The sequence below is a fragment of the Melospiza melodia genome, chromosome 3, assembly GCF_035770615.1.
Source record: "Melospiza melodia melodia isolate bMelMel2 chromosome 3, bMelMel2.pri, whole genome shotgun sequence".
NCBI lineage: Eukaryota > Metazoa > Chordata > Aves > Passeriformes > Passerellidae > Melospiza > Melospiza melodia.
Window position 1 is genome coordinate 109,693,886 of NC_086196.1, and position 25,578 is coordinate 109,719,463.

Sequence of the window (25,578 nt, forward strand, 5' to 3'; positions counted from 1 at the left end):
ACAAAGGATGCCTGTGTGTGACTTGTTAATGCAAAAGGTAAGACAGAATTGAACGGAAACTTGGTTGCTCTTACTCAGATCTTCTAACAGTGAATTGTGGGGAGCACCAGGGTTGCCAAAGGAATTTTGAACATCAAGAGCCTCTTGAAAATAGGATGATATAGGATACAGTGCAATGTGTCTCAGCACAGGAGAGGATTCTCTGATTCCTTGGTGTTCCTGATGCTTTTAGGAGGGTAATTAGCAAATTTCAGTGATTGTTACTTCATGAATTAGTAAATTCAGTTTGGACTGTTTTACAGCAATATGTCAGCTAGTTGTGAACTATTCTGTTCTACTCAAGTTGCATTTCTGTGCTACTGTGCACTGTACCTGGGCCAGCTTGCTTGTCCATGTGCTCTCCACTCCTGCAGCTCTCCTGCCTGGATGTCACCTTGCCCATTCTAAGGATGCAGTCCTGGCTTTGGTTCACATGACAGTGAACATTCCAGGAGTTTTGTTCAAGCCTTGTGCCAGCTGAAGACACAGTAGGTCCTGGATCTCACTGTCTCTGGAATGGAAAACATCACATACAAACACTGTTGGCTTGCTGAACACCTAATCTTGGATATGTTACACAAAATGATCAAATGCAGTGATTAAATAGGGAAAACACTTTGCTCTCCAGTACACTTGGGCAATTAAATTGCCCAAAGCTTTCCTATTTAATATATATTTTTTTTAGCTGTTCAAGCCTTGTTTAACTGCTCTGGAATGTTTAGTTTATAAACCTGGGGTCTTCTGTTTAATTCATGACCATTTACAAACCTATGTATGTACAGCAGGTGCTGTAAACCTGCCTTTGTGCACCAAATTCCTGATGTGCTGTCACTCCTCCAGTGCTCCTGTCGCCTGCTGCCACACTCCTTTTGGCAGGATCCTTGCCATGCCTGAGGAGCCCTTTAGCACAATGATGGGTAGCAGGGCTAATATTTGAACTCCAACCAGAAGGGAAGGCTGTCAGAAATGTTACATGTGGTGTTTGCAGTGCAGCTGAGTGAAACAATTGTGACCCCGGCGATTCTGCAGTCAGCTGCTGCACTGGCAACCCCAAAGCTTCCTGGTTTATTGTGAAATGGTCACTGACCAAAAAGTAAACCTGGCAAGGTCACAGAGCCTCGATGCAATCTAGGCACCTGCTTTGCCTCCGATGCTGCACCAGTCTGCACAGTTCAGATTCTGCGACTGAGGAGGGAAAGGCTGAGCAAAACCTTTCCTGTCTCTCCCCTCCTTGCTGCATTTTTCACTTCTAAATCCCACCCTAATGTGCTCTAATTAAAATGCATGCAAACCAAACTATTCACAAAAGTGCTATGTTTTATAGATCCTGTGCTTTGCCCACTGCTTCACAGAATTGCAGACATTGAATTTCCCCTCCAATAGCCCTGTTGCATGTGGGACTTCCAGCAGCTTGTAGGCATGAGCCTTTTGTACTCGTTATTACTAATAAATTTAAAGTGATGAATCATAACCTTGAGGTACTAGTACTACCTAAAGAGATAAGGCATAATTTACTTTGTGATAATAGCCTCCATTGGTTTTATCACTAGTGCTGATTTAGATTAATTTGAGTGGATTTTTGATCTACTGATGTAGATTATTATGAGCGGATAACTGAAATTCCAACAAGTGGTAGTTCAACTTCTACACAGGGCAATCTTTCTCACTGAACTGCCCACAATCAGTGTTTTGTGACAAATACACACAGTGACAGATTAAATAGAGGTAAGTTCTTACAGAGGAATTTGCCAAAGAAGTTCTTAAAATATCTTACCACAAAAAGGGAAGGAAATGCAGACTTTGCTACAGGTGTTTGGAGTTGTAGTTCAGTACCTTTAGGCAGGGGCCTGGAAGCACGGGGTCAGGCCAGGACAGCAGCTCACGGGAACGCGGGGTTAGGACGGCGAATGGCTTTTCCCTGTTCTGAAGGCTGCCCCTGCCCGCTCTGAGGGTTCCTCCTGTCCTGCTCTTAGGGTTGTTCCTGTCCGGTCTGAGGGCTGCCCTTGCCCGCTGTGAGGGTTCCTCCTGTCCTCCCTGAGGGCTCCTCCTGTCCCGTCTGAGGGCTGCCCTTGCCCGCTCTGAGGGCTGCCCCAGCCCGCTGTGAGGGCTCCCTCCTCCTGTCCTCTTTGAGGGCTGTTCCTGTCCCCCGCTCTGAGGGCTGCTCCTGTTCGCCCTGAGGCCTCCTCCTGTCCCGTCTGAGGGCTGCTCCTGTCTTTTCTGAGGGCTGTTCCTGTCCCCCTCTCTGAGGGCGGCTCCTGTCACTTTCTGAAGGCTATTTCTCTCCGCTCTGAGGGCTCCTCCTTCCCCGCTCTAAGGGCTCCCCCTGTCCGGCCAGAGGGCTGCTCTTGTCCCGCTCTGAGGGTTGTTTTTCCCCGCTCTGAGGGCTGCTCCTGTCCCGCTCCCCGAGCCCCTCAGCGCCCGCCCCGCCCCGCCGCCAGGGGGCGCAGCGGCGGCGGGAGCGCGCCCAGCAGCGGGCGGCGGCCAATGGGCGGCGAGGGCGGGTCGGGGGGGCGTGGCTCCGCGCCGCCTCCGCCGCGCTATAAAGCGCGGTAGCGGGGGCTCGGTGCAGCGGGCGCGCAGCCGGTCAGGGGATTGCTCGCTGCCGCGATGGGGAACACTGTGGCCAGGGAGGATTTCGAGTGGGTCTACACGGACCAGCCGCACGCCGACCGCCGCAAGGAGATCCTGGGTGAGGGAGCCGCCGGCTGCGTGGCGGAGCGGGGGGGACGCGCACGGGCACCCCACAAGATGGCCGCCCTTGTCGGGGGGCGCCGCGGGCCCCCGGAGCCTCCCGGCGGGGCGGCCGGAGCCGGGCCGGGCTGCGGACGTGGGGGCGGGAGCCGGGAGCCGCCGCCTTGGCGGCGCTGGCGGGGGAGGGGAAGGGAAGGAGCGGGGAAAGGAGCGGGGAGGGGCGGCCGCCCGCCTGCGGGGGCCGAGCCCGAGGCGCGGGGCGGCGGCGGCGGGCCGGGCTGCCATCCCGGGCGGCGGAATAGCAGCCCCGGTTCCCCGGCGGCCCCGGGCCGCTCCCTGCCCGCGGGACGGTGGTGCCGGGGCCGCTGTGCGCAGAGGTCACCGCGGCAGCCGCGTCTCGGCCGGGGCTGGCGGATAGCGGCGGCGCTGACATCGGGGCTGGGGCTGAGCCTTCGAGAGCCCTTGTGAACTACCGGGGGGGTTGTGGGCTCAGAGGCGTTTCCTTCCTGAGGAGGCTGATGCGGTGCTGCTGCTTGCCATGTACGCGTGTAGTTGCTGAGCAACGCAAAAGTGCTAAAATGACTTGATTGCAAATGATTCATTATAGCAGTAAGTATCACAAGTGGAAAGGTCACGCGTTTTCATTACCTTTGCAGACAATTCCTAATTGGGACAAAGGCAGGAAAAAACGGTAATTAATTGGGATAGTTGGCTGTGAGGAGAGCTTTGAAATAACTTTCTTCATTGAATTTTTTCCCATCTAGCTAAACATCCGGAGATCAAAGCATTGATGAAGCCAGACTACAACCTGATCTGGGTGGTTGTGCTGATGGTTCTGGCGCAGCTGACTGCATTCTACCTGGTTAAAGACTTGGATTGGAAATGGGTTGTCTTCTGGGCTTACGTTTTTGGAAGCTGCATTAGTCACTCCATGACTCTGGCTATCCACGAGATCTCCCACAACAGTGCCTTTGGCAACTGCAAAGCCATGTGGAATCGATGGTTTGGAATATTTGCCAACCTTCCTCTGGGTCTCCCCTACTCCATCTCCTTCAAGAGGTACCACATGGATCACCATCGGTACCTGGGCGGTGACGGCATCGATGTGGACATTCCCACCAACTTCGAGGGCTGGTTTTTCTGCACCCGGTTTAGGAAGTTCATATGGATTGTTCTTCAGCCCTTTTTCTATGCCATTAGACCTCTCTGCATCAATCCTAAGCCCATTAGTCGACTTGAAATAATCAATTTATTGGCTCAACTCGCCTTTGATGTGGTAATATATTATTTATGGGGAGTCAAATCCATTTTTTACATGCTTGCTGGTTCAGTACTTGGTCTTGGGTTGCACCCAATTTCAGGACACTTCATTGCTGAACATTACATGTTTCTAAAAGGACATGAGACCTACTCCTACTATGGGCCACTTAATTTGCTCACTTTTAATGTTGGCTATCACAATGAACATCATGACTTCCCCAATATTCCTGGCAAGAGCCTTCCACTGGTAAGTTAACTTCTAAGGTTATTACTTTTTCTTAAATTAAGGTAGAACATTAACAGAAGAATGGAAGTTGGGAGATTAAAACCAAAAAGAAACCCCACAATATAAGTTGAGTGATAAAGGAGGTGATTATTAAGCATTTTAGTGATAGCCTGAACAAGCTTCCAGTTTGCTGCTGCTCAGTCCTCTTCCATAAAAGGAGAGGGGAGGGAATGCATGTCTTATGCTTTGCACTAACTTTAGCTTTCTGTAATTACAGCCTGTCTTCTGAACTCTTGTTTGTAAGTATGCAAGAAACTAGTTAACAGGTTGTAGTTAACTCTGGAGGTTTGTTATCTCTGCCATTGAAATGTTAAGGACAGTACTGTAATGTGTGCTTATCCTTCAGTCTCCTCTTTCAGGGACACCCTCTGGTGCAGGAACAGAGAGGGTTTGAGGTCCTGTTAATGTTTACTGTACTATTGACAAATGTTTAATAACTTCTCTAGTCTGCAGCACTTCAGTTTCCTCTGGCAAGAGCCTTTGACCCCTAAGTAAGGATCAGCTGTACGTTGGCAGTGTAGGACAGGCAGAATGAAGAGTTTGAAGCCAGGACTTAGACCTGTCATGCCTGCATGAGTAGCAGAGGTGAAGTTCTCCTGCTTGAACCTTTGCTTCTTACAGTCAGAAGCTTCCTTCTCACTGTATCGTGTTTCCCAATTGAAGAATGGGGTCACAGGCTTCAGGGTTACACCTGAATCTTCAGTTTTTCATCAGACACTAAATTTGCAGTTTGACAGCAGCTGTGGTGTTGGTCTTACAGCTTTGGTATTGCATTTGGCAATAGTGAGACCTTGTAAGATCATCCCTCTGGTGAAGTCCAAACTTGATTGGTATTTCTGTTGTCAGTGGTGGAACTGCAGCTGAAATAACTACACCAGCACTTTTAGCAGGGCAGGTAGATCATGCAGTTGGTTTGCTGAGGCTTTGTGTGGTCTTGTGTAATTTTTTTTAAAGCTAGATGATTGCTGTTATTAATAGATTTTGATATTTCAAATGCAGTGAAAGTTGCTTTAACTCACCTTTGATATGTGGGTCTGTGCTGTGAACCAGCATTTCACTTCTTGGGTAGGTACTTTAGCTATAAGAAGGCTATGAATTTTTCCAGGTTTTTAATTCTGGGGGTAGACACCCAGTTCTGCTGCAGGACTCATAATCCACAGCTCTGATAAGAAAACAAAGCCTTCTTTTGGAACAGTGCAGTTAATTTGATTGGATTGGGCTGCTGTGCTGTGTGCTAAAAATCCCTGAGTACTGAACACTTGATTCCTCAGCACTGGTGAGCTGAGAGTTATTACTGTTGAGTAAAAGAACATTGCCTAGGTGCACTATTTTATAGGTGTGATGGGTCTAACAAGCTTTGCCTTCAAACCAGACATGTAAATATCTCGGGTTTGTTTGCTGCTTACACAGATTGATGTTATTTTTTGGACTAAAGCTATGGAATTTTGTAAAGAATCCTTTTTGTTCTGGTCATGTTTTTAAGGCTTTAAGTGGCTGGCCCTAAATAGCAGTGTGGGCACCTAACTGAACCTGCTGCTCTCAGTTTAAACAGTGCCCTAGTTAACATGTGGAACTGAGAACAGTCTTTGGAAGTAGTTTCTATTCATTCTTTGAAGTCTGTCTTCAGAAGCAAAGTATTCCTCAGAAATAAAATGCCTTTTTTCTTCTGAGTACCGGGATTTGATGCTACAAGTAAAAATAGCTGTGCTAAACAGCTCTTCCTAGAACATAAAACATCCTTTTACTGTTAGTTGTATATCTGTGAGTCAGCACTGAGCTGAGTCACACACTTTCAATAGCAACCAAACCACTTGCTTGGTGAGCTCCATCACCCTGTAGGAAGCATGGTGAAGGAACTTTGGAAAGTTAGCTGAGTTTGTTCTGGCAGCTCCAAAAACTTCACAGCAGATTTACTTAATAACTAGGGAACTGCTTTTTCCTTCAAGGAATGTTTGCATTGTGACACGAGTGGCCTTTCCTGTAGGATCTAACTTCTGGAATGGAACTTCCTGTGCTGTTACACATTACCAGGTTACACACTGAGGGCTGTAAAGTTGTCACAAGTGCTGTTAACATAACCAGTAAATAAACCTCATATCTCTCCTTCAGGTGAAGAAAATAGCAGCTGAATACTATGACAACCTGCCCCAGTATAACTCTTGGATAAGAGTCCTGTATGACTTCGTGATGGATGACACAATCAGCCCATACTCACGCATGAAAAGGCAATTAAAGGGTGAAGTGAAGCAAGATTAAACTTCTGGCAACCAAAAAACTCTGAAATGTCTGCTTGCTTTAAAGTGGCTGGTATAAAGGTTTCCTGCTAAAGCTGTTCACCTGTGTCCTGAATTAAGATGTACAGCAACATAGCAATGCATCCTTAAGGATTTTGTAGCAGACTCCAACCAGCTATAACATTCCTCACAGTCCTCAGATTTGTTGGTTTAATGTGTCTCTGTTTGCCTAAGGATCAGTGTTATATGCATTAATGCAAAATCACTTTGTTACAGAATTTACTTTGGTAGGTGTTAAATTTATATAAAGTGTCTGACTCATAACAGTTTAAAAGTTCTCAATGTATTATACTGCCCTCAACATGCTATTTAGATGGTAGTTTTAAAATGCTGTACTTACCTGTTAATTCTAAACGAACATGATTTGTTAACTTAAACATTCTGTTGAAAATGTTTCCAAACTGATGGTTGGAAGAACTAAATTTGCACAAATTGTTCAGTCTGCTTTTGTTTAAATATGTCATTTAAAGCAATGCTTTAAAGTTCAATCTTTTCTACTGAGAGTACCTTAAAGGAGCAATCTATCAGAATGAAACTGCTATCTTTGAGATGGCTTCTGTGACTTCTTTGTGAAAAACAAAAAAAGGTGGGGAATTCACAGGTATTGCCAACTCCAAGGGTCCCCCCTACTGCCTGAGCTGCTTCTGTTGGCATGTAGAGTGAGCAGGTAGCATTTAGGCAACTTAATAAACCTGATCTGGGGTTTCATGTTGGAAAAAGTCTTGTTTAGAGAGTTTGGGGGTTTTCTGATCTTTGAAGAAAAATTATTACCATGTTACTATGGCTTCAAATATAAATATTTACACTTACTTGGAAATTTGGCTTTTATGGAAAAATGAATGGATGGAAACAGACACTATTTTGGCAAGCAAGTCTAGCTACAGCCCCTGACAATACTGCCTATTAGCACATTAGTCATTTGTGTACACAGAAAGGTTGTTAAATAATCTTGTTTGTTTTTTTCCCCCTAAACCTACAGTACCCTCCATAAATACTTGTCTTTCTTATATATTAAAATGTGGTCAGAGGTGGTGTTATCAAACTTCCTGCCTAGGAAATTTTTCATTGGGAACAGAGGGACATGCTGCACAGTGAAGAACCTTTCCATACCTCAGCACAGCAGATTTGCCTTCTTGGCTTTAAGCAGTCAAACCTGGCTACAAATTACCCTTAAATCTCAAATGGTGGCTCTGTGTATGTTCTTCATGAATCTGAAAGAAGGAATCTGAGGAAGGTGGAAGTTGTAGCTGCTGTAACTCAATTTTAGATGCCTTCAGCTCCTGTATTTTGGGGTGGTTTTTTGGGTGTTTGTCTGTTTTGAAAAGGTGAGTGCCTGAAAAGATTGTACTGGTACCTCTTAACTCCACTGTGGTGCTGTTTCAAATGTGTGTTTTGTTTAAGTGTGGGCCCTTATCTGTGGCTAAACAATAGAAGTGGTGTGAAAGTCTGCCAGCCACCCACAGAGTGATTTCATTATGCCCACAACCTGTGAGGTAGCCAGTGCGTTGCTCAGGGTGGAGTGCAATGTCAAATTAGAATTTGTCCAGTATTTTTACATGTAATTAAAAAGAAAAGGTTAAAGTAATACTGGGTGAATTTTTGATTGGTCCTCTTATGCTGAAGGACTTAAGCTTTAGAGAAATTTGGTATTTCTAAAGCAGATTTGAGACCTTTCTATGGAATGGTGATATAGATGAGCTGTAAAGAATAAATGCCTTTCCTCCCTATGCAGAGGAGAACTGACTTGGGTTGAAATACTTGTGAAGGCTTAAGAAGCTGCAAACCAGTTTCTTTTTAAGCCATTTAATATCACTCTGTTTTTTAAATTATCTTTGGTGTTGATGATTTATTCATGGCTGGATGAAGGATGGAAAGTGCCTACAAAGTTTTATGGCTAAGAGCTAAAGTTAAGAAATTCAGTTATCCTACATGAATATTTAAGATAAGCTGAGTTCAGAGTAAAGATTTTATAGGTAGTTGTCTTAGTTACCTACTAATGGAATTCCTGCTTTTTAAAAGGGCTGAAGTTGCCATCTTTCTTGTTTAAAATTGCAATTTTTGTTTTAAGGTGTTCTGACTATGATTTTCTGTTCTAACTCAAATTATAAATACATTATTGTCACTTTAGGAGGTACTGAATGGTGCAGAATTGAGGGAGATACTGTGCTTGCATAACCTTTCTGCTGCTGGGTGCCTACTGGAGAACAATTTAGTGTATTAGGTTAATATGGGCTAGTGAGATTGAATTTTGGCTCTAAACAATGCTCTGATTCTTGCAAGCATTGGGAGCTGCTCTTCTCAGGCACAGCATTCCTGTGTAATACATAAAATCCTTAGCAGCCACCTCAGTGGTAAGAACTGCCAAAGCAGAACATTTGAAAGGTAACCAGCATTGTTTCCTCCCTAAAAAGCAGAAGCATTTCTGAACCACTGGTAAAAGTAACTAGGAGCAGCTGGCCCTACTCGACTGGTTTGATGTATTCTAAATGAACAATGAATTTAAGTTCTGTGTCATGGTGTTTACTCCAAAGGCATGACACAGAAATATGAAACACTAACATTTAAAAAAACCAAATATGAACCATCTAGTTATTGGTTTAAGGACTTAAATAGTTTTCATTAATACAATTAAAACATACCTGGCAGAAAGCTGTTAGTGTAATTTTTGAAACATTTTATCTGAAAGTTGGCGGGAACTTAGACTAACTGGTGAAGAACAAATTAAACCTAAAGAGCATCAAGAATCCTGACAGTTGTTTTTTCTACATCTATTCTAGATGGAATGAGTTAACTTTGGTGTTTCTACATGTTTATTAGTGTTTGTTCCATTCAGTTTGGAAAACATCTCCTTTACGTGAAATCAGTCAGGAATTTTAACTGTCACCCAAGGATTTTAGTTGCAGTTAAATTGTGCAGAGGTCTGAAACTTCAGGGTTTTTAGAAAAACCTGCAGTGTTCGGAATAAATGTCCTTGCATGGTTTTTAATGCTCCCTGCCCCCAGTTATCTGGAGCTGCTGAAGTGGAGTCAGTAATGCACCCTGGAGTCTGATTGTGCTAGGCATTAGTTTTCCCACAGGACAGGGGTGGGTCTGCTCCTCTTTCAGAACAACCCTTGCCTCTGGCATTCCCCACTTGCTGTGGAACCTGTCTGTTCCCAACATGAACGTGCTGAGTGGCTGCATCTGTGTCTGCCTGCAGGGCAGGGCAGGGCTTCCTCCCTGGAACAGCTGAGAATTCCAGCTGTGTGCTCAGAACTCCACTAAGTGAGCAAAGGTCTCCAGGTGCTGAGACATGGATCTGGTCATGGCCACTGTCAGAGCTGAGGTCAGTGGCTCACCTCTGCCTCCCTGACATTTATTCTTCTGTCAGATGCAGTGGCATGCCACAGCAGAACCTAAAGATGTTTGTTCCTTATTTAATGATGAGGTTCAGCAGTGATAACATCAGTGCTACAGACTGCAGGCTGCCTTGCTGTTGGACTAAGAGGAGGAAAGTGACTTTGAAGCAGCAACCTTGTGTAAGTAGTTTGGCACAGCTTTTGGAAACTGTGCTCTTTAATTTGGAAGTCTCAAAAGACTTAGAGCAAAGCAAGTTCTGCTGTTTAGCTTGCTCATTGCAAGGCACAGGAGCCACTTCTGGGTCTGCCAGCATTGCTTCTGCAAGGTCCTAGGAAAGCAATCTGATAAATAGGTGTGTCTGAATCATGTGGGTCTGCCTGGCACAGCAACCTGCAACTCCATGCAATATCTTTTCTCTAGCAAATTTTCTATTTCACAATCAAACCTGCAGTGGGATACAAGACTTTAGTCAGAACAGAGATGTGGAAAAAGTTTTCTACTGAGCCAAGAATGAAGACAGCATTTTTCTTTTCTCTTTTTGACAGTGCTCTGCACTGCCTCTGCCCCCATCCATGCTTCTGTTAGCACCTACTGTGCTCTGGGACAAGCTCATTCTTGTGGTTTTGATATGTTGCTAGCCTCAGGAAAAGGGAGAGGAGAATGGCATGATGAACAATTTCTTGATCTTGTCACAACAGAAACAAGATGACTGGAGGCAAAACCTCGAGGCATGTCTGCTAGGAGGGGCGGTAGCTGCCTATGCAGAACAAAATATTTGTCTCTTATTGGGTGAAAAGGCTCCTTCCTTAAAGCAGTTCCCATTTTCTGTGTACAAAGGATCATTGTTGTTTTAGTGATACATACTATAGCAGAATTTCCCACAAGGAGCAGTGTGGGTGCAACACTCATGTGTGAGCAGGCAAATGGAATTCAGCTGCCTACCCTGCCTGCTCCTTGCTGCACATGGAGCCCAGCTGAGGTGAGCACACAGGATATGGACACTTGACCGACCTTGCTTTTTGTCCTTCCAGCTTAACTTCAGATTTTCTTGTGCATTCAAACCCTCCTGCACCCTTCTTCTTCTATCACCTGATCATGAGACACCTTGAATAATAAACCTGTTTTGTGCTGGCACTTTTGACAAGACTGTAGTGCTATTACTGCTCCTTGATGTTGTCATCTTATTGCAGGGGTTCCATGCTGCTGGCTCCTTATCACAAAAGTTTCACACCTTCCTGGTGTTTCTCATGGGCAGCTCCTCAGAGCACTGACTCTTTCTTTTCCACAAAGCAGCCACTGACTCCAATTCCCATCTCACCCAGCCACCCCACTCTTTTATAGCATCTTCTTCTCACTGGTTACAGCTGTGGCCTGGTAAAGTCAGGCCTGTTCCTAAACTTTGATAATTGGCCCAGCTGCAACTCCTTAGGGGTGAGATTACTTTCTACACTGTCTTTATTTTCTTATATTCTATCCCCCTACACCTTGGTAGCATTTCCTCCCTTCTCTTGCCCTACTTTGCTTTTTTGCTCCATACATACACAGGAATATCATCATAAAAGGAAAGGAAAATTCTCAGGTGGATATGCCAGGACTTGAGGACTCCACCCCTGCTTAAGGTCATCATCTGCAGCTATCCTCAAGTATGGTGGCAGGAATCTTCTCTGTATATCCATAAAGGAGAAATCACTTACTCTTGTTCCACTCAAATGAATTGGGTGTATCATTATTATTATTATACTGTTGTAGTATTATTAGCTAATACTGAGAGAACTGTGTTTGTGCAGCCTTGAGAAAATGAAGCTTAGAGAGAACTCAGCACCATGTTCCAGGGGTGGTTACAAAGATGGAGGGAGATTCCCTTTTTACAGGGGTGACATGGAAAACATGAGGAGTGAGGGCTGCTTCCAATTGGAAATGAGGAAAAATTATTCCACTGGTTGATTGTTATTGTGAAAAATCTCTCCAGGGCAGTGGTGGACTCCCCAATGGCAGACACTTGTAGGATTCAGCTGGACAGGGTGCTGGCCCATCATGTCTATACTGTGCTTTTTGCCAAGAAAGCTTGAACCAGATGATCATTGATCACTGAGGTTTCCTCCCAACCTGGTATTGATTGAAAATGATGATGCTTCATCTTGGATTTCTGGGAATCATAGCTGAAGCTTCAAGTCTGATTTACAATTAAAAGCTGAGGCACATCATCAGCATCTGCTTTATATCCAGGGACTTAATTTGTTAGTGTGATGGGTCAGGATTTGAGTCACTCAGGCACCAACTTCCCTGGGAGAGGGAGGGAATGTCATCCCATGTTGAGCAAAAATCCCAGTGCTAAGAACAAGCTGCCATGATCATCAGTATTTTTAAAATGCAAGTCTGTGGTGCTAAGTTACATCTGATAGCCTTCAAACATGTACCTTTGGGTAAAAAGGTGCAGCAAGATTTCTTGTTAGCTGGCAATTCTGAGAAGAATTTAAGATGTAAGGTCAGTCTTAAAGTTAGATCTGGTTATTCAGGGTATTTGTTTAAATGAATTCAAGTAGGAGACTAAGTGTTGCTTACAAAAACTATTTCACTGGGGTTTTTCCCTGAAGGCTTCTTGCAGGTTTCATAATCTGTCACTTATCCAAGTTAAGACAAACCACTGAAGCTTCCCAATTTTGAAAATTTATCTGTTTAAGCAAAATAATTAAGCACCAACTTGTTAAGTACCTCTTAACTCGAATGTTTCCTAGGTTGAATCATAGTATCATAGCACTTCTCCATTTCCAAACTTTACTCTCTCCTAGATGACCCTCCCAGCCTGCCATCTGTGGGCAGTTTATTTTGGTGAGGTGGAAGGAAGCTGTGAGCAGCTCAGAGTAGCTGGCACACTCATGTGTCACTGTCCTTGGAAAATGCATGATTAATGGTGTGATAACATCCAGTGCAGCACTTTCCCAGCCTACTTTCACAGCTTCTTTCAGTGTCCTTGTTCTGGAAAACAGCAATTTTCTGTGGTGGTTGAAAACAGCTCTTTGAGCAGTGTAAACAGCTGGAAGGGTTGGCCTGTGCCTCAGGGATTTCTGATTCAGGGCACCAAATAGATCAGAAGGGTGTTAGCTTTTTAACACTAAAAGCATTCATCTGGAAAATGTAAATGGTTGTAAGAAGGAAGCATGTATTGTATCTTTTATTCTGGAGACAGTTAAATTAAGGATGCGTTGGAGCAGTAGCTTGTGATGATCATTTTTTCAGGTATAAAAAGTATAAAAAGTTGAGAGAGATTTAGTACAGCTTCTTTCCAACTTGCCTCTTGAAAACAGGCACTGCAGAACTCTTCACCAGTGTAGAGTCTCTTTTGGGAATTGTCCAAATCTATCACCTGCACAGTGACTTCTGCAGCTCTTCATACATTATTTGATCCTAACAGTGCCAAGAGAAGAGGAAAAATACCTCAGACAATGGTAAAAAATTACACATTATTTAAAAGTGACTTTGTGTATTATTTAAGCAAGTGAAACAAACCAGCTCTATGAGTCACTAGCTGCATTTTAAAACATTTACAAACAAAAACCTAAAGAAGGCAAACCTCCACTAGCCTGGCTCACAAATGAGGCTGTCCAGGGAGAATTACACTGGTGTGTAATTCCCAGAGGCCTCAGGCAGGTTCTTACACTTCCTGTTGCCATGCTGGGTTAGATGGCAGCTCCACTGAGGAGGCAGTGCCCTCCTCACCACAGGAGCTGCTGAATTGACACTTTCCTCTCCCCTCTAGGTCTGCACCATGAACAGACAGCATCAGCCTTTGCTGTTCCTTAACCCTTTCACTGGTCACTCAAAATGAGAGCTCTGAGGAGCAGAATACTCCCACTGAAATGTCTGGCTTCAGAAAGTGATGTCTGCCCACAGCTTAAAGATTTTTTTAGTTTATCATGAGTCAACCAATTAATCCAAAACCAGATGTGTATGAGATAGAAGAGGTAGGTGCACTAGACCAGTAAGATGCAGCTTTTTTGCCTTTTTTAAAAATTTGCCAGTGTCATAGCAAAGTCTGTAGTTTTTGTCAGACTGAATTTGTCTAGCACATAGGAAGTAGCAGCTGGAAATGGGAGATAAGTGTCTTGTATTGCAAAAGATATTTCAAAATACCTAACTGACAAGTCTTCAGAATTGCCCTCTCCTATAATTGAAACTATAGGACTCTCAGATATGTGATATTTAAGCTGCCTTTGAGATGCAGAATAACATTTTTTGTTAACCAGAAGGAATATGTTCTAATACTTAACTGTCATTGCCATGTTAGAGGAGATGTTTTAAATATTTGTGGCTGTTTGTTTAGTGATTAGCAAAGGGAAAACAACAGCCAACATCATCTTTAAAGGTTCTGGGAGCCACAGATTACTTTTAATTTTATGAAAGGTCACTGACCACCAAAATACAATAAAAGTGAAAGGAATAGAAATAGTTTACTAACTTCTCTGGCTAGTGCTACATGTGAATACATTATTGTATTCTGGCTGCAGTACAGCACACTCTTGGCAAGACATGGAGACCTAGACATAAGCTCTGCAATAACAGCAATTCCTATATATTAACTTCAAAATTATAGTAATTAACATGACTGAACTGCTTTCCTTTCAGTCATTAAAAGGAAAAGGGCATAAGGAAACATTTGCAACAAACTTCCTTGACAAATCCAAATAATGAAAAGAGTGATAAGAAATAACTGAAATCATAAAGTGTGTTTTGTGTCCCATCTCAAATTTACATCTCTTGTACATCTGAGCATCTTTGTGTGTCATCATCACGGGGGAGGAAAAGTTGTGGCAGGATGTGGTGCACACTGAAGGCCTTGACTTTACACTGAAAGCTCAGCAGACATAAGAGCTTAGGGCCAGGTTAATAATCAATCTGGGAATGTCAGTGAAGTCCAAGGCACCACAGTAAAAAATAACCTTGATAACCTGGTGAGCCATCTACACACAGTGCACCATCTGCAGCTGAAAAGGGAGCCTTTAATTTTGACCTTAACACAAACATCAGGTTTGTTTAATGCAGAATGAGGCAGTGTCAGTTTGAAATCCACCTTAACCATTCCCAGCAGCCTCCAGCATCAGCAGAGTGTCCTTCCCAAGGGAGTAATGAGCTTTACATACTGGAATTTTACCTTACCTGTTTGGACACTGAAGACTTCACTTTCCTGAAAGCTTCTTCAAAGTGTTTACGAGAAATCTTGATTTCTGCTTAAAGAACAAAGCATGATAAATGACTGAAATTGCAGACAAGTGACAACCAAGTGACTGTTGCATGTATTTCAAGGCAGCATTCATGAAACCTAACTACCTGAATTCCCATAGCCTTTCTGGAATCTGGAAGTGAATCCCTCAAATTCTGCTACTTCTACTTCTGAGCCTTTTTTTTTTTTTTTTTTTTTTTTTACATAAATTCGATATTAAACTTCCCTGTTATTTAAGAAGTATCTAGAAAACATTTTGCTATCATTGCAATTCTACTCAATTTCTAAGTAATTGGCTTTATATCATTGCTTTATCTGGCATTACACTGAAGTGATGAAAGCTTTCACTGCTACAACTCCCTGTGTTTAAGTTTATGCAAATTGCCTTTTTGACCTTAATGCAGCTCTCCACAGTAATTATTCCTAATAATAACCTTTTGAACAGGTTTTCTTAGTATGTTAAAACATAAGCATACATCAAATAAGTCATAGGTTCCTCTGCTCTCACAGGGAAGTACCTTGTTTAATCTGGATTTAAAAATCCTAAGATGCCACTACATAAATAATTACCAGCTAGCACTGTGCACAGGTACCAGATATGTCAGAAATACAAACTGTAGTCTTGTTTGGTGCATTCTTTTAATCTCTTTCATTAGGATGATTATTGCTTTTATTTCCACCTCTGCCACATTAAATGGGATGTCCCAACATCAAAAAACTCTTAACATTAATCTGTTTTGAGTCCTAGTTAAACAAAAATATTCTGCTGATAAGAGTAAAAGACTAAAAAGCAAATGGAAGATACTAAATCAAACATGAAATATACCTTAGGTATTATGCCTAAGGTATTAAGGAGAAGAGCAAATAGCCTACAGTTGTTATTACCTGAAGGAAATGCTATTTGCAGTAAGAAAAACATTCAAATTGGGACTTTCCCAGAAGACAGATGACTTTTAGACTGAATCATTAAAACTCCATAAAACAATAAAGATAGGAGAATTTAATTTTGCTTTCACTTTTGTTTTTAGGCATGTAATTTTTAATCAAACTGTGACAAGGCTACAGGGAGAGAGAAAATCTCCTAGGTAGCTGATCTCTCACTGCAGGTTAAGTCAGACTGCTTCATGCTTATTATGTGATAAAAGCTTGTCCAAAGCTTGACCATGTAGAAAATGTAGCTGTGAATAATCTAGACCTTGGCTACTTGCTTTAACACACTTTGCCTTGATTTCTGATGACCAAACCATTTAGTCTGAATAAGCAGGTACAAATATTTTATTATTTAAAAGCATTTATATTGTTAAATTAAAATAATGAAGTATATCAACAAGTACAATCTTTTAAAAATAAGACAATGTACTTGCAACTCTAAATATGAAATTGGAGTTTTCCTGTTTACATAGCTGAGTGAGGAATACATGGTTCCTATCAAACAAGGACTAGGCCTTGCTTTTCAAATTCAATTGCAAAGATGCAAAACTTTCTTCTCACTTGCTAAACCACACTTGCTCTTAACTGCTCTAACAAAAAGTCTCATAGATTCTCTGCTTAGGATCAGCCCTACAGACTGCAGCTGATGTGGGACCACTGGCTGTCTCTTACAAAAATGTACAAAAAGGATCATGGTTTAGAAGGTCTGCATTTGTCACTGCAGCTGAAACAGGAGTAAGGCTCTCTCTCTCTGTTTCTCATATCCTGTACATTCTGTGTAACTAGATCTGTTTGAAATAAATACACAAGATTAAGCTCAACAGGTGACCTAAAATATCAATGGGAAGAAGTCACCAGGAGCACATGGTGTTGCAGAGTTTCTGAGGAGCCTGACATAAACTGCAGAACTGCTGCAGCAGAGTGGGTCCCACTCTGCAGTGCTGCTGAAACCACTTTTATGCACCATCCTCAGTGGTTTGGAGAAGGGAGGCAGAAGTGAAACTCCAAGTTTGCAAATGACAGTGAACCTTTCTGAGCATTCAGTGCTGGCCCAACGATGAGGAAATGCAGGGGTGCTGCATAAAAGCGAAAATCTGCCCAGTTGTTAGGAATTTCCCCTACAAACTTCTGTATCTGGCAATTCTCAGACCACAATGACTAACATGATCAGCAGATTAGCAGTAGAATTTCTGAATTCTCCTAAGAAATACCACCAAAAGGATATCTTTACATTTCACTTTCTAAAAGCACCTTCAAACCAACCACTGCCAAGTGTTAAAAAAACCACACCCCTGACTTTATTCCAGAGGGAAAACATCAGGTATGGCAAGAAGTTGCAACAGTTTCTCCAGAAGAGAGAGGAGCAGCCCTGATTGCAAAGGAGTGACTGAGGAGGACACTCAGCAAAGCAGAGCGTGGGAGGGGAGGCAGCTGAGCTTGTCCTGCCCAACTCTGAAGGAACAAAATCCCCAGTCTTTATCTTGAAGATAAAAATGAACAGGGTCTCAAATCAGAGACCACCTCACATGTTTTCATACCAATCAAGGTCAGTGCAAGCAAGCTGCTATAAGCATGCAAATCAAGCTGTACATGTATTATGGACTTGCTGGCTGCCTACACATTCACACACTCAGTGCTCAGGCTGCAATCCTAACTGTGAAGGCTGAATTCAAGGGATGGACAGTTTTGAATAAAGCCTGCTGTATTCTGAACAGCAGAATATTCACTTATAAAAATAATTATATTCAATTATAAAAATGATCAGGATGAACTCAGATATATCTACCTCAAATCAAGAGTCTTAGCCAGCTACAGCAAGCAAAATGGGTAACCAAGTCACACAACAGGGAAGGTTTTTATAGCTCAGGGATTTTTCCTCCTCTAGCTGAACATGGTTGTGGGCTCAGAACAGGGAATATAGACACTGTGCTCTGGTAATCTACTGTTGCTAAAATCCAGACAAGGTTGGATAGGTACTAGACCAAAAAGAATCATTCAAAGCCATTAAAATACCAGTGTTGCTCTTAGAAATTAGGGGCATACTGAAAGCCTACAGTATTTTCTGAGGACATAATCTGAAAAGTCACAATTCCATCTTAGCTTTGCATTTTGGCTTAAAGATAAAATAACAAACCAAATTACTGGGAGGAAATCTAAACAGGCATTTTATATAAAAGTTTCAATCTATAAGTTAAAAATCCCCACAAAAATACAACTTAAAGCAGCAGTGCAGACAGATAATGAAAGGGCAGAGATTGTACTTGAATCAATTCATAACTTCCTGTTAAAGTCTTGGCAAGAGGCACTGATGAGCCAAGCACCAAAGATCAAAAGTGGCACAGATTCTCCCAAGTCCATCAGAGCTGGGTGTACGTGTTCAGTTACACAACACAGCTGGGTGCCAAAGGTAGGAAATCAGGGAATGTGCAGTTTGCAACCCTCCTCCAAATACATCAGTGACACAGTCTCTGATAGTGACAGGGAAAATTGGCATAGGTGTATTTATTTAGCCTAGAAAATAATCAGGTTACATAACCATTTAACAGAAACTTTTCTTTAAGGCTGAAACCTTCAATTCTTTTAAAAAAATAATTGTGCTGACTTCTGGCATAACCATTTTTCCTGTACCTTCCCCTACCTCCCCTTATGTCACTCAATTTTTGTTTTGCTCAGAAGTCATTCAATACATGATGTACAGCTTTCACAGATTTATGCTTGTTTTCAACTACTTTAAATACTTGATATTCCATTTACTTTGCCACTGTTCAGTTAAGATTTTCTTTTTAAAGCTCTCTTACCTTTTTTGCTTTGAGTATTCTGCAGGGCCATTTCCTGTCTCAAGGCACAAATGGAAGCTTCACGCACCAGAGCTGAAAGGTCTGCCCCTCTAGGGATACAAACAACAGGTTATTTGGAGATGAATTTCTGATAAATTGCTGGTTTGCTGATGGCATATAGAAAGAAACTAAAAATTACATTAAAATTTGGTTGTGCTGTCCAAATTTCATCTTAAGAACACTGGGAAGAGGCCTGATGATTATGCAGTCTGCAACCTTTACCTTCAGATTTTAGCCACAAATTAAGATGAAATTAATGAGGAACAAGGGAAGAGGCTAAATCCCCATTCAGCATCTTTGAAAATGCAAAGGGTTGATTAATACTGTGCCACTTCTTGGGAACATAACTTCTTTTTTTAATAAATCTTATGAGAGATTCAAATGAAATCCCTCAGCATTACAAAGAGAATTGCTCAAAGCTGCATCAACAGTAAACATGCTCTTAATAGTATCCACAAAGCATGGTGAGATCAGTTTAAGTATTTCTTTCCAGTTTCCTGGAACTGGAACAGCAGCTTTCACATGTCTTTCAGCTGGTGAAAGTCATTGAATCAAAAAAAATTTCAAAATTAACTCCCCATGCTTCATTTGGGGGTACTAGGCATAAAGTATTTAAACATCAAAAATTAAACCCAACCAGATAAAACAAAAACCCCAAATAAAACAAAACCAAAGACATCAAAACCCACAACAAAAACCCACACACATAAAACCCCCAAACTCAAAATAAGGAAAAACCCAAGCGTCAAAAAACCCACAACCAACAACAAAATCTCAAACAAAAAACCCACAAAAAAAAACCAAAACAAACCCAAACCTCCACACACTGAACAAAAAACCTCTGGACTATAAACCAGTGAGTGAAAGGTGTAGAAAGAAAAATTACTCATCTTTCCCAATAATATTGTGGCAAGCAGCCTGTCATAAAGTTTATCTTTTGTGAGCTCCATAAAAACACTGAGTATTACTAAATTATTGAATAGCTTAAAGCTTTTTAAATTTTATGGACCATAACTGCAAATTATTCTGACAGGTATGGTCATCAAGCTTTCCCTAAAGCCACACCTTGCTATTCCCAAAGCTGGAATGGGAATAAAAGCAATCCTTTGTCAGACAGATTGCTCTCAACCCTGTGACAGAACAAGCTGGTTATGGCTGCTTCACCAATTTGCTTTCATCACCATTGTGTATGGGCCCACAACCTAAAGAGGGCTCTTTGTTCCTCAGATGATGCAAGAATCATAAAATAAAACCAAAGAAAACCAAAAGGCCTCCACTGTTCTGTATTTGCAATGGGAAGACTATTCCAGATGAAGATTTAGCATCCATATATTCCTACCAACTTCTTGGGAAGAAACACAAGGGAAAAGGTTTATAAAGTTAAAAAACCCTATTAATAATACCAGCAAAACACAGCTGATCATGCACCAAAGACTGCTGGCACTGCACATGAAGTGTGAAAGTCAAAAGTGGAAGATACTCACGTGTAACAATCACAGTGCTCACTGTAAGCAATTTCCTCCAGGCTCACATCCCTGCCCAGGGGAGGCCTGGTGCCATCCTAAAGGGGTTGAGGTAAAGAAAAAGAGAAGGTAAGAAAAGTTTTTTTCTTTTACATCTACCATCCCTGAAATGATGAAGTTTCTTTAATCAGGAATCATATAGGTATCTTTCAAAAAGAAAAGGTAAGAAAACTTCTTTTCTTTTACATCTACCATCCCTGAAGTGATGAAGTTCCTTTAATCAGGAATCATATAAGTATCTGACAAGATTCCTGCAATATCCACAAATATAAATATTTTTAACCTCAATCTGGCAAGAAGGAGAATCAGCCTTAAAACCATTTAATTAGGAAATGTTAAGCAATGGTGAATTTTAACTTGCCACCCACAGATTAGATTTTCTCTAAGGAAATTATGGCCAGCCTGCCCCAGGGCATTGTAACAACAACTGTATTCCATATGTGGGCTTATTTTTAATAATGGTTGGTTGCTTCAGCAGCTTGTTTAGCTGAACTTCCTCTGGTTTTACTGGGTGTTGAAATCAAACAGCTAAGCAATAGGCATGTCAGTTTAGTCTTATCACATTTAAGACTAAATTAATTGTCTATCTTTTATATTCTGGATATAGATTTTCAAACTTAGAAGTTTTCCATTTAGGTTTCACAGGAGTTTAGATATACTGTAGATTTTTGGACACTACTTTTCCATATTATTACTGCTTCCTCCACAAAGATTCCAGAAGTGGTTTCTTTTGTTATTATTTCTGCATTTCCAACAGCAAAAGTCTTAAATGATATTTCAATTTCAAATGGTATTTGAAACTAGCCAACAAAATTTCCAAACACTGTAAGATGTTGGAGATCCTCCTGTTATCCTTAGACAACAATAAAGGATCATCATGATAGTACAGAGATTCAAGATGTCTCTTTGATCAAACAATATCTGAGTTTTGACAGAAAATAACACTTTTAGGATAAAATGATATGTTTCTCATTTGACAGAAATGCACAAATTCACATAAATATTTTCTGACTCCTTCAGAGGAACTAATATTCTGCATACCTACAATACTTTCAAGAGAAAAAATAAAATGTGTATTTTATAAATACACAAAAATAAAATGTGTATTTAACCTGGCAAGTTAAAATACTTGAATACTTAACAGACAGTGGAACAGTCAAGGACTAGGCAGAGTAAGGAAACAATCTTGAATGAATCTTTAACAGTTAGAAAGGGAAAAAATCCAGAATAACACCACAACAAAAAGAAAAAGGAGCAGCCTGATTTGAAAACATCCTGAAAGGAGAGACTTTAACCTGGAAACAAGGTTACAACTTCATATGGGATACTTTAGTAATTCTTATGGGAAACTGCAAGCCAGAGAGATGCCTTCTCTGCTAAAAACAAATGTTTAACCTATTGTTTTGTGGAGCAAATACAATAAACATTTTTTGTGGCATTTTTTGCTCTCCCTGCTCTGGAGCCCAGCTCTGTGCAGCAGAGGAGCTTGATGCAGCTTCCAGGAATGTTTAAGTGCAGCAGTACCTGAAACATGTGGAGGCAGGCTTCTCTTGCATCATGTGCATAATTGGGAATGACTGATTTGTACAAGTTAACTGAAATAAAAGTCTTTCACAACCACATTTAGGCTGTCTTCCTGACAGCCTGTTCCTCCCCCCAAGTCCCTTTTCTGCCCCTCATGCTGCCTTTCCAAGCATCCATGTTTTCACTCAGCAAGGATTCAGTTTCCACATGCTGTGCATGTTTCCTAGGAGATTTCTGGGAATGCATGCCAGCATTCAGAAGCCACTCACATCTGCACCAAACATTTTGTTTTCTCTGGCCTTGAGCAAATATGTTCTCAAATTTTTCACACTTCCTCACCTAGAATGCATGGATGAAATCTGACAAAAATTAAAGCATTTCAATTAATTTAAAACATTTTCCCCTCTTCCTACTCCATGTTCTTCTTTCAGATAAATCTTTAAAGATGTGTAGGAGTTAACTCCTCATTCACCACAAGGATTTGTAATCAAAATAGCCAGACTAGTGTGAGTTAAGCATGCATGAAAGCATCTTGCATTCCAAAAAGGAAGATAAGCAACATGATAACCAGTGAGGGGATCCACAGAAACCAAGCTGACAAACACAGTGCAAGGTATTCCTGCTGTCAGGAAGGCCCACAAGCAGGTAAGTTCACATCAAAGCTGATGTCAGCAGAAGACAAAAATATTCTGGCAGTGGGATAATAACAGGGTTACCACATCCCACTGCCACTCCTCTTGGTGTTATCCCAACAGGAAGACAGGATTGTAGGCACAAAGATTCCCAGGAGAAGGGAGCAAAGACACCTTCCAGCGGCCTCGGCCAGGATTTATGGCAGTAAATGCAATTCTGAGTTTGATTCCTGGTGGGAAACTCAAACAGTTCTCCCCAACAGCCAGCTGGTCACTGACATGCAAGAGGAAGCCAGAGATGAAGTGAGGACTCAGTACAGCTCCTTGTGCTCAGAGTTGCCCATGAGTGATCCTGCCCTTGCCAGGGGGGTTCCTGTACCTTGGTGTGGCTGTGAGAGTGACAGAAATCACCTCTGTTTAATGCCAGCTCTGCTCCAGGGAAGGCAGCAAAGCACCAAGCTCTGCTACACTATTCCCCTACAGCCCTCATTACCTAATTATGTGAAAATAAATCTGGTAAAATAAAAATTGTGATTCCTTACAGTATTCAGAGATGTGACACTCAATTTCTCTCAATATCTCATGAAGGACATTAAGAACAGGGTTGTAAAAAGTATGAACTGAAGTATTTCTGTAAAACTTAGAAATAACAAACTTGTCTACAAATAGCAAATAGGGGAATACTCAATCTATTTTCATCCATGAAGCAAAGCACAGAACAAATGAAGGAAAGTCTAACATCCTGAATTTGTAATGAGAGGTCACCCTGTGAACATCCATTTTGGCATGAAAGAACAGGCTGGAACAAGTTCTCACTTTCTGAATTCTGAATCAACTATTGCCTGTACACCACAACTTTAAGGTTACACAAGTCCACAAGTCTGGTTAACCCTTATTACAAATACACTAAACAATTTTTGCCAGACTTCTCATAATGCTGTCTTTCCTCTAGAGCAAAGACTTTGTCTCCTTTGCAGCTCAAATCAAGATCTGACAGAACACCTGGTCTTAAAAATCAATGTTGATCTACTGAAAAAGTAGGAAATACCCAAGTAATTATTATGCTTTTTATGTTCTTTTTAAGGCCTTGATTCCTGCTGTGCCCTACCTGGAGAAACACTCCCAGAATTCTATAATCCAAGTGTCTGAAGTGGCAGATTGTGCTGTCCACCACAGGAAGGACCCATGAAGGCACAGATTGTACATTTTCACATTTACTTTAACACACAACCTCAATCATCACAAGCTCCTTTTCATCCTAAAGCAAATTAGGTGTCACAACTACTGTTGAGCAAGCATAGATGGAGCTTGTGAATCATTCTCCTGAATGTCTGGAACCCCCCAAAAAAAGCTTACAAAACACGTCCAGGCCCATTACTCACTCTGATAGGAATCTTCTAATTAAATCTGTTCAAGCTGTGACTATCAAGGCAGCAACTTCTGTGTTTAACAGGTTTGCTTTTCCCAAGATTCATCAGCCCCTTGCAGTCCCAGAGCAAATTTAACAGCAGATGGGCTCAGGGTTTATTTTTATGACCTCATGGAATAGCTGAAAGTGTTTCATGAGACAGGATCCTGCATTTTTTGTAACATTTAATTTGTCTTACAGCATTCCACCAAGCTTCAAAATGAAGGATATATTCCAAATACTCACTTTGGTGATGGTTTTTAGAATAGCAAGTCGATCTGCAGGTGGTGGCAAACCCACATAGAGTGTTTTATCCAGCCTACCAGGCCTCAGGATAGCTGGGTCAATGATATCTTAGGGAGAGGAAAAACAGAAAAGAATTAATCCAGAAATGAGTTGCACCCTTAGGAATATCTGCACATGACAAGGAATACATGCATGTTTGTCCCAAGACTCAAAGAAGGATTTGTGTCATGCACATGCATTTAAAGCTCTGAGCTTTATGAAAAAGTTTCATTTTTGTCAACAAGTCTCTAACAGCCAGTAAAATTAAGCCACAGCTGATCAATGATGGCTCATAAATACCAGTTTCATCTCTTCAGATAAGAGGACAACTCTATATTTGGCAATACAGAATTAGAACATTTTTGCTGAGGAATTCCACATTAATTATTAGCAGTTTCTTCTACTGGAAGGAACTCTACCCAAAGGGACAATGATAAGCCAAGCATAACAAGCACACACAATCACAATCATCCATATGCAAACCTAATTTTATTGGTCATTTGTATTTCTATTACATCATGGTTATCTGAATGGTGAAACAGCAAACCCAGGAAAATACCAAAAATAGCTGCAAAGTACACAATTAGTTACCCAGGGAGAGCTACAGACTCCAAATTTATTATGTGTGGAGAAATAAGAAAACAAAAATTATCAGAAATGTTTCTAGAAAACCATTCAAAGCTTAAGAGTAACAGAAATGTGCAGCTGCCTTTTAACACCACAGGCTGTGATACCAAATGTACACAAAGTCAGTCAGGATGTAAATACTGACTATTTGTATAACAAGAGATACAGACAGGGCATATAAAGCCTCAATTCCTGTCTGTGTTTCAGCACAAACTGCCTGCATGATGTTTCTCAATGCTTCTTGATGCCCCATTTCCCTATCTACCAAAACCCAATAATGGTATGAATCTGTTCCACTAAGGAATTCTGTGGAGTCACCATCCCTGGAGGTACTGAAAAGACCTGCAGATGTGACACTTGGGGACACTTGAGGTTTAGCGATGGGTTAACTCCACTATCTCCGAGGTCTTTTCCAACCTAAATGATTCTGTAACTCTCTGATATCCCTCATGCCACAGTAATGTGAGCAGCAAAGTCACACAAGCACTCACAGAAGATATAAAGAAATGTACATTTTTACTATGACAGCCTATTTGAAAGTATATAAATTATAGTTACTGCAAGAACCTCTCCCTAAAGTGACAGTTGATGATTGCATCTCAGTCTGAAGCTGGAAATTATCAAGGCCTCCCAATGAAGCTGCCAACAGCCTGCATTGGCTTTGCCCTCCTGACAGAACAGAGCT

At 41.6% G+C, this 25,578-nt stretch overlaps 2 protein-coding genes across 3 annotated transcripts in view; one reads left to right on the plus strand and one right to left on the minus strand.

Annotated features, from left to right (window-relative positions):
* The first annotated feature begins 2,569 nt into the window (after positions 1-2,569).
* On the plus strand, positions 2,570-8,155 carry DEGS1 (delta 4-desaturase, sphingolipid 1). Its single transcript, XM_063152560.1, has 3 exons — positions 2,570-2,728; positions 3,495-4,237; positions 6,386-8,155. Exons 1-3 carry the CDS (start codon positions 2,647-2,649, stop codon positions 6,530-6,532), a joined length of 972 nt encoding a protein of 323 aa, XP_063008630.1. The 5' UTR covers positions 2,570-2,646; the 3' UTR covers positions 6,533-8,155.
* Positions 8,156-13,045: 4,890 nt separating this feature from the next.
* The window catches only part of NVL (nuclear VCP like), a 40,576-nt gene continuing 28,043 nt past the window's right edge, over positions 13,046-25,578 (minus strand). The window contains exons 19-23 of one of the 2 annotated variants that reach the window (XM_063152559.1): positions 24,228-24,334; positions 20,379-20,455; positions 18,856-18,944; positions 15,064-15,131; positions 13,046-13,314 (exon numbers count right to left, since the gene is read on the minus strand). In XM_063152559.1, coding sequence (XP_063008629.1) covers positions 13,270-13,314; positions 15,064-15,131; positions 18,856-18,944; positions 20,379-20,455; positions 24,228-24,334 — 386 coding nt within the window. In that variant the 3' untranslated portion in view covers positions 13,046-13,269. Of the gene's footprint in view, positions 13,315-15,063; positions 15,135-18,855; positions 18,945-20,378; positions 20,456-24,227; positions 24,335-25,578 lie in introns of both variants that reach the window. The other variant, XM_063152558.1, reaches the window with a different exon arrangement.

Coding starts and splice junctions, on each gene's coding strand:
- DEGS1 (XM_063152560.1), top strand. CDS start 2,647: ATGGGGAACACTGTGGCCAGGGAGGATTTCGAGTGGGTCTACACGGAC. Junction 2,729..3,494: donor CCGCCGCAAGGAGATCCTGG/GTGAGGGAGCCG, acceptor TTTCCCATCTAG/CTAAACATCCGGAGATCAAA. Junction 4,238..6,385: donor CTGGCAAGAGCCTTCCACTG/GTAAGTTAACTT, acceptor TCTCTCCTTCAG/GTGAAGAAAATAGCAGCTGA.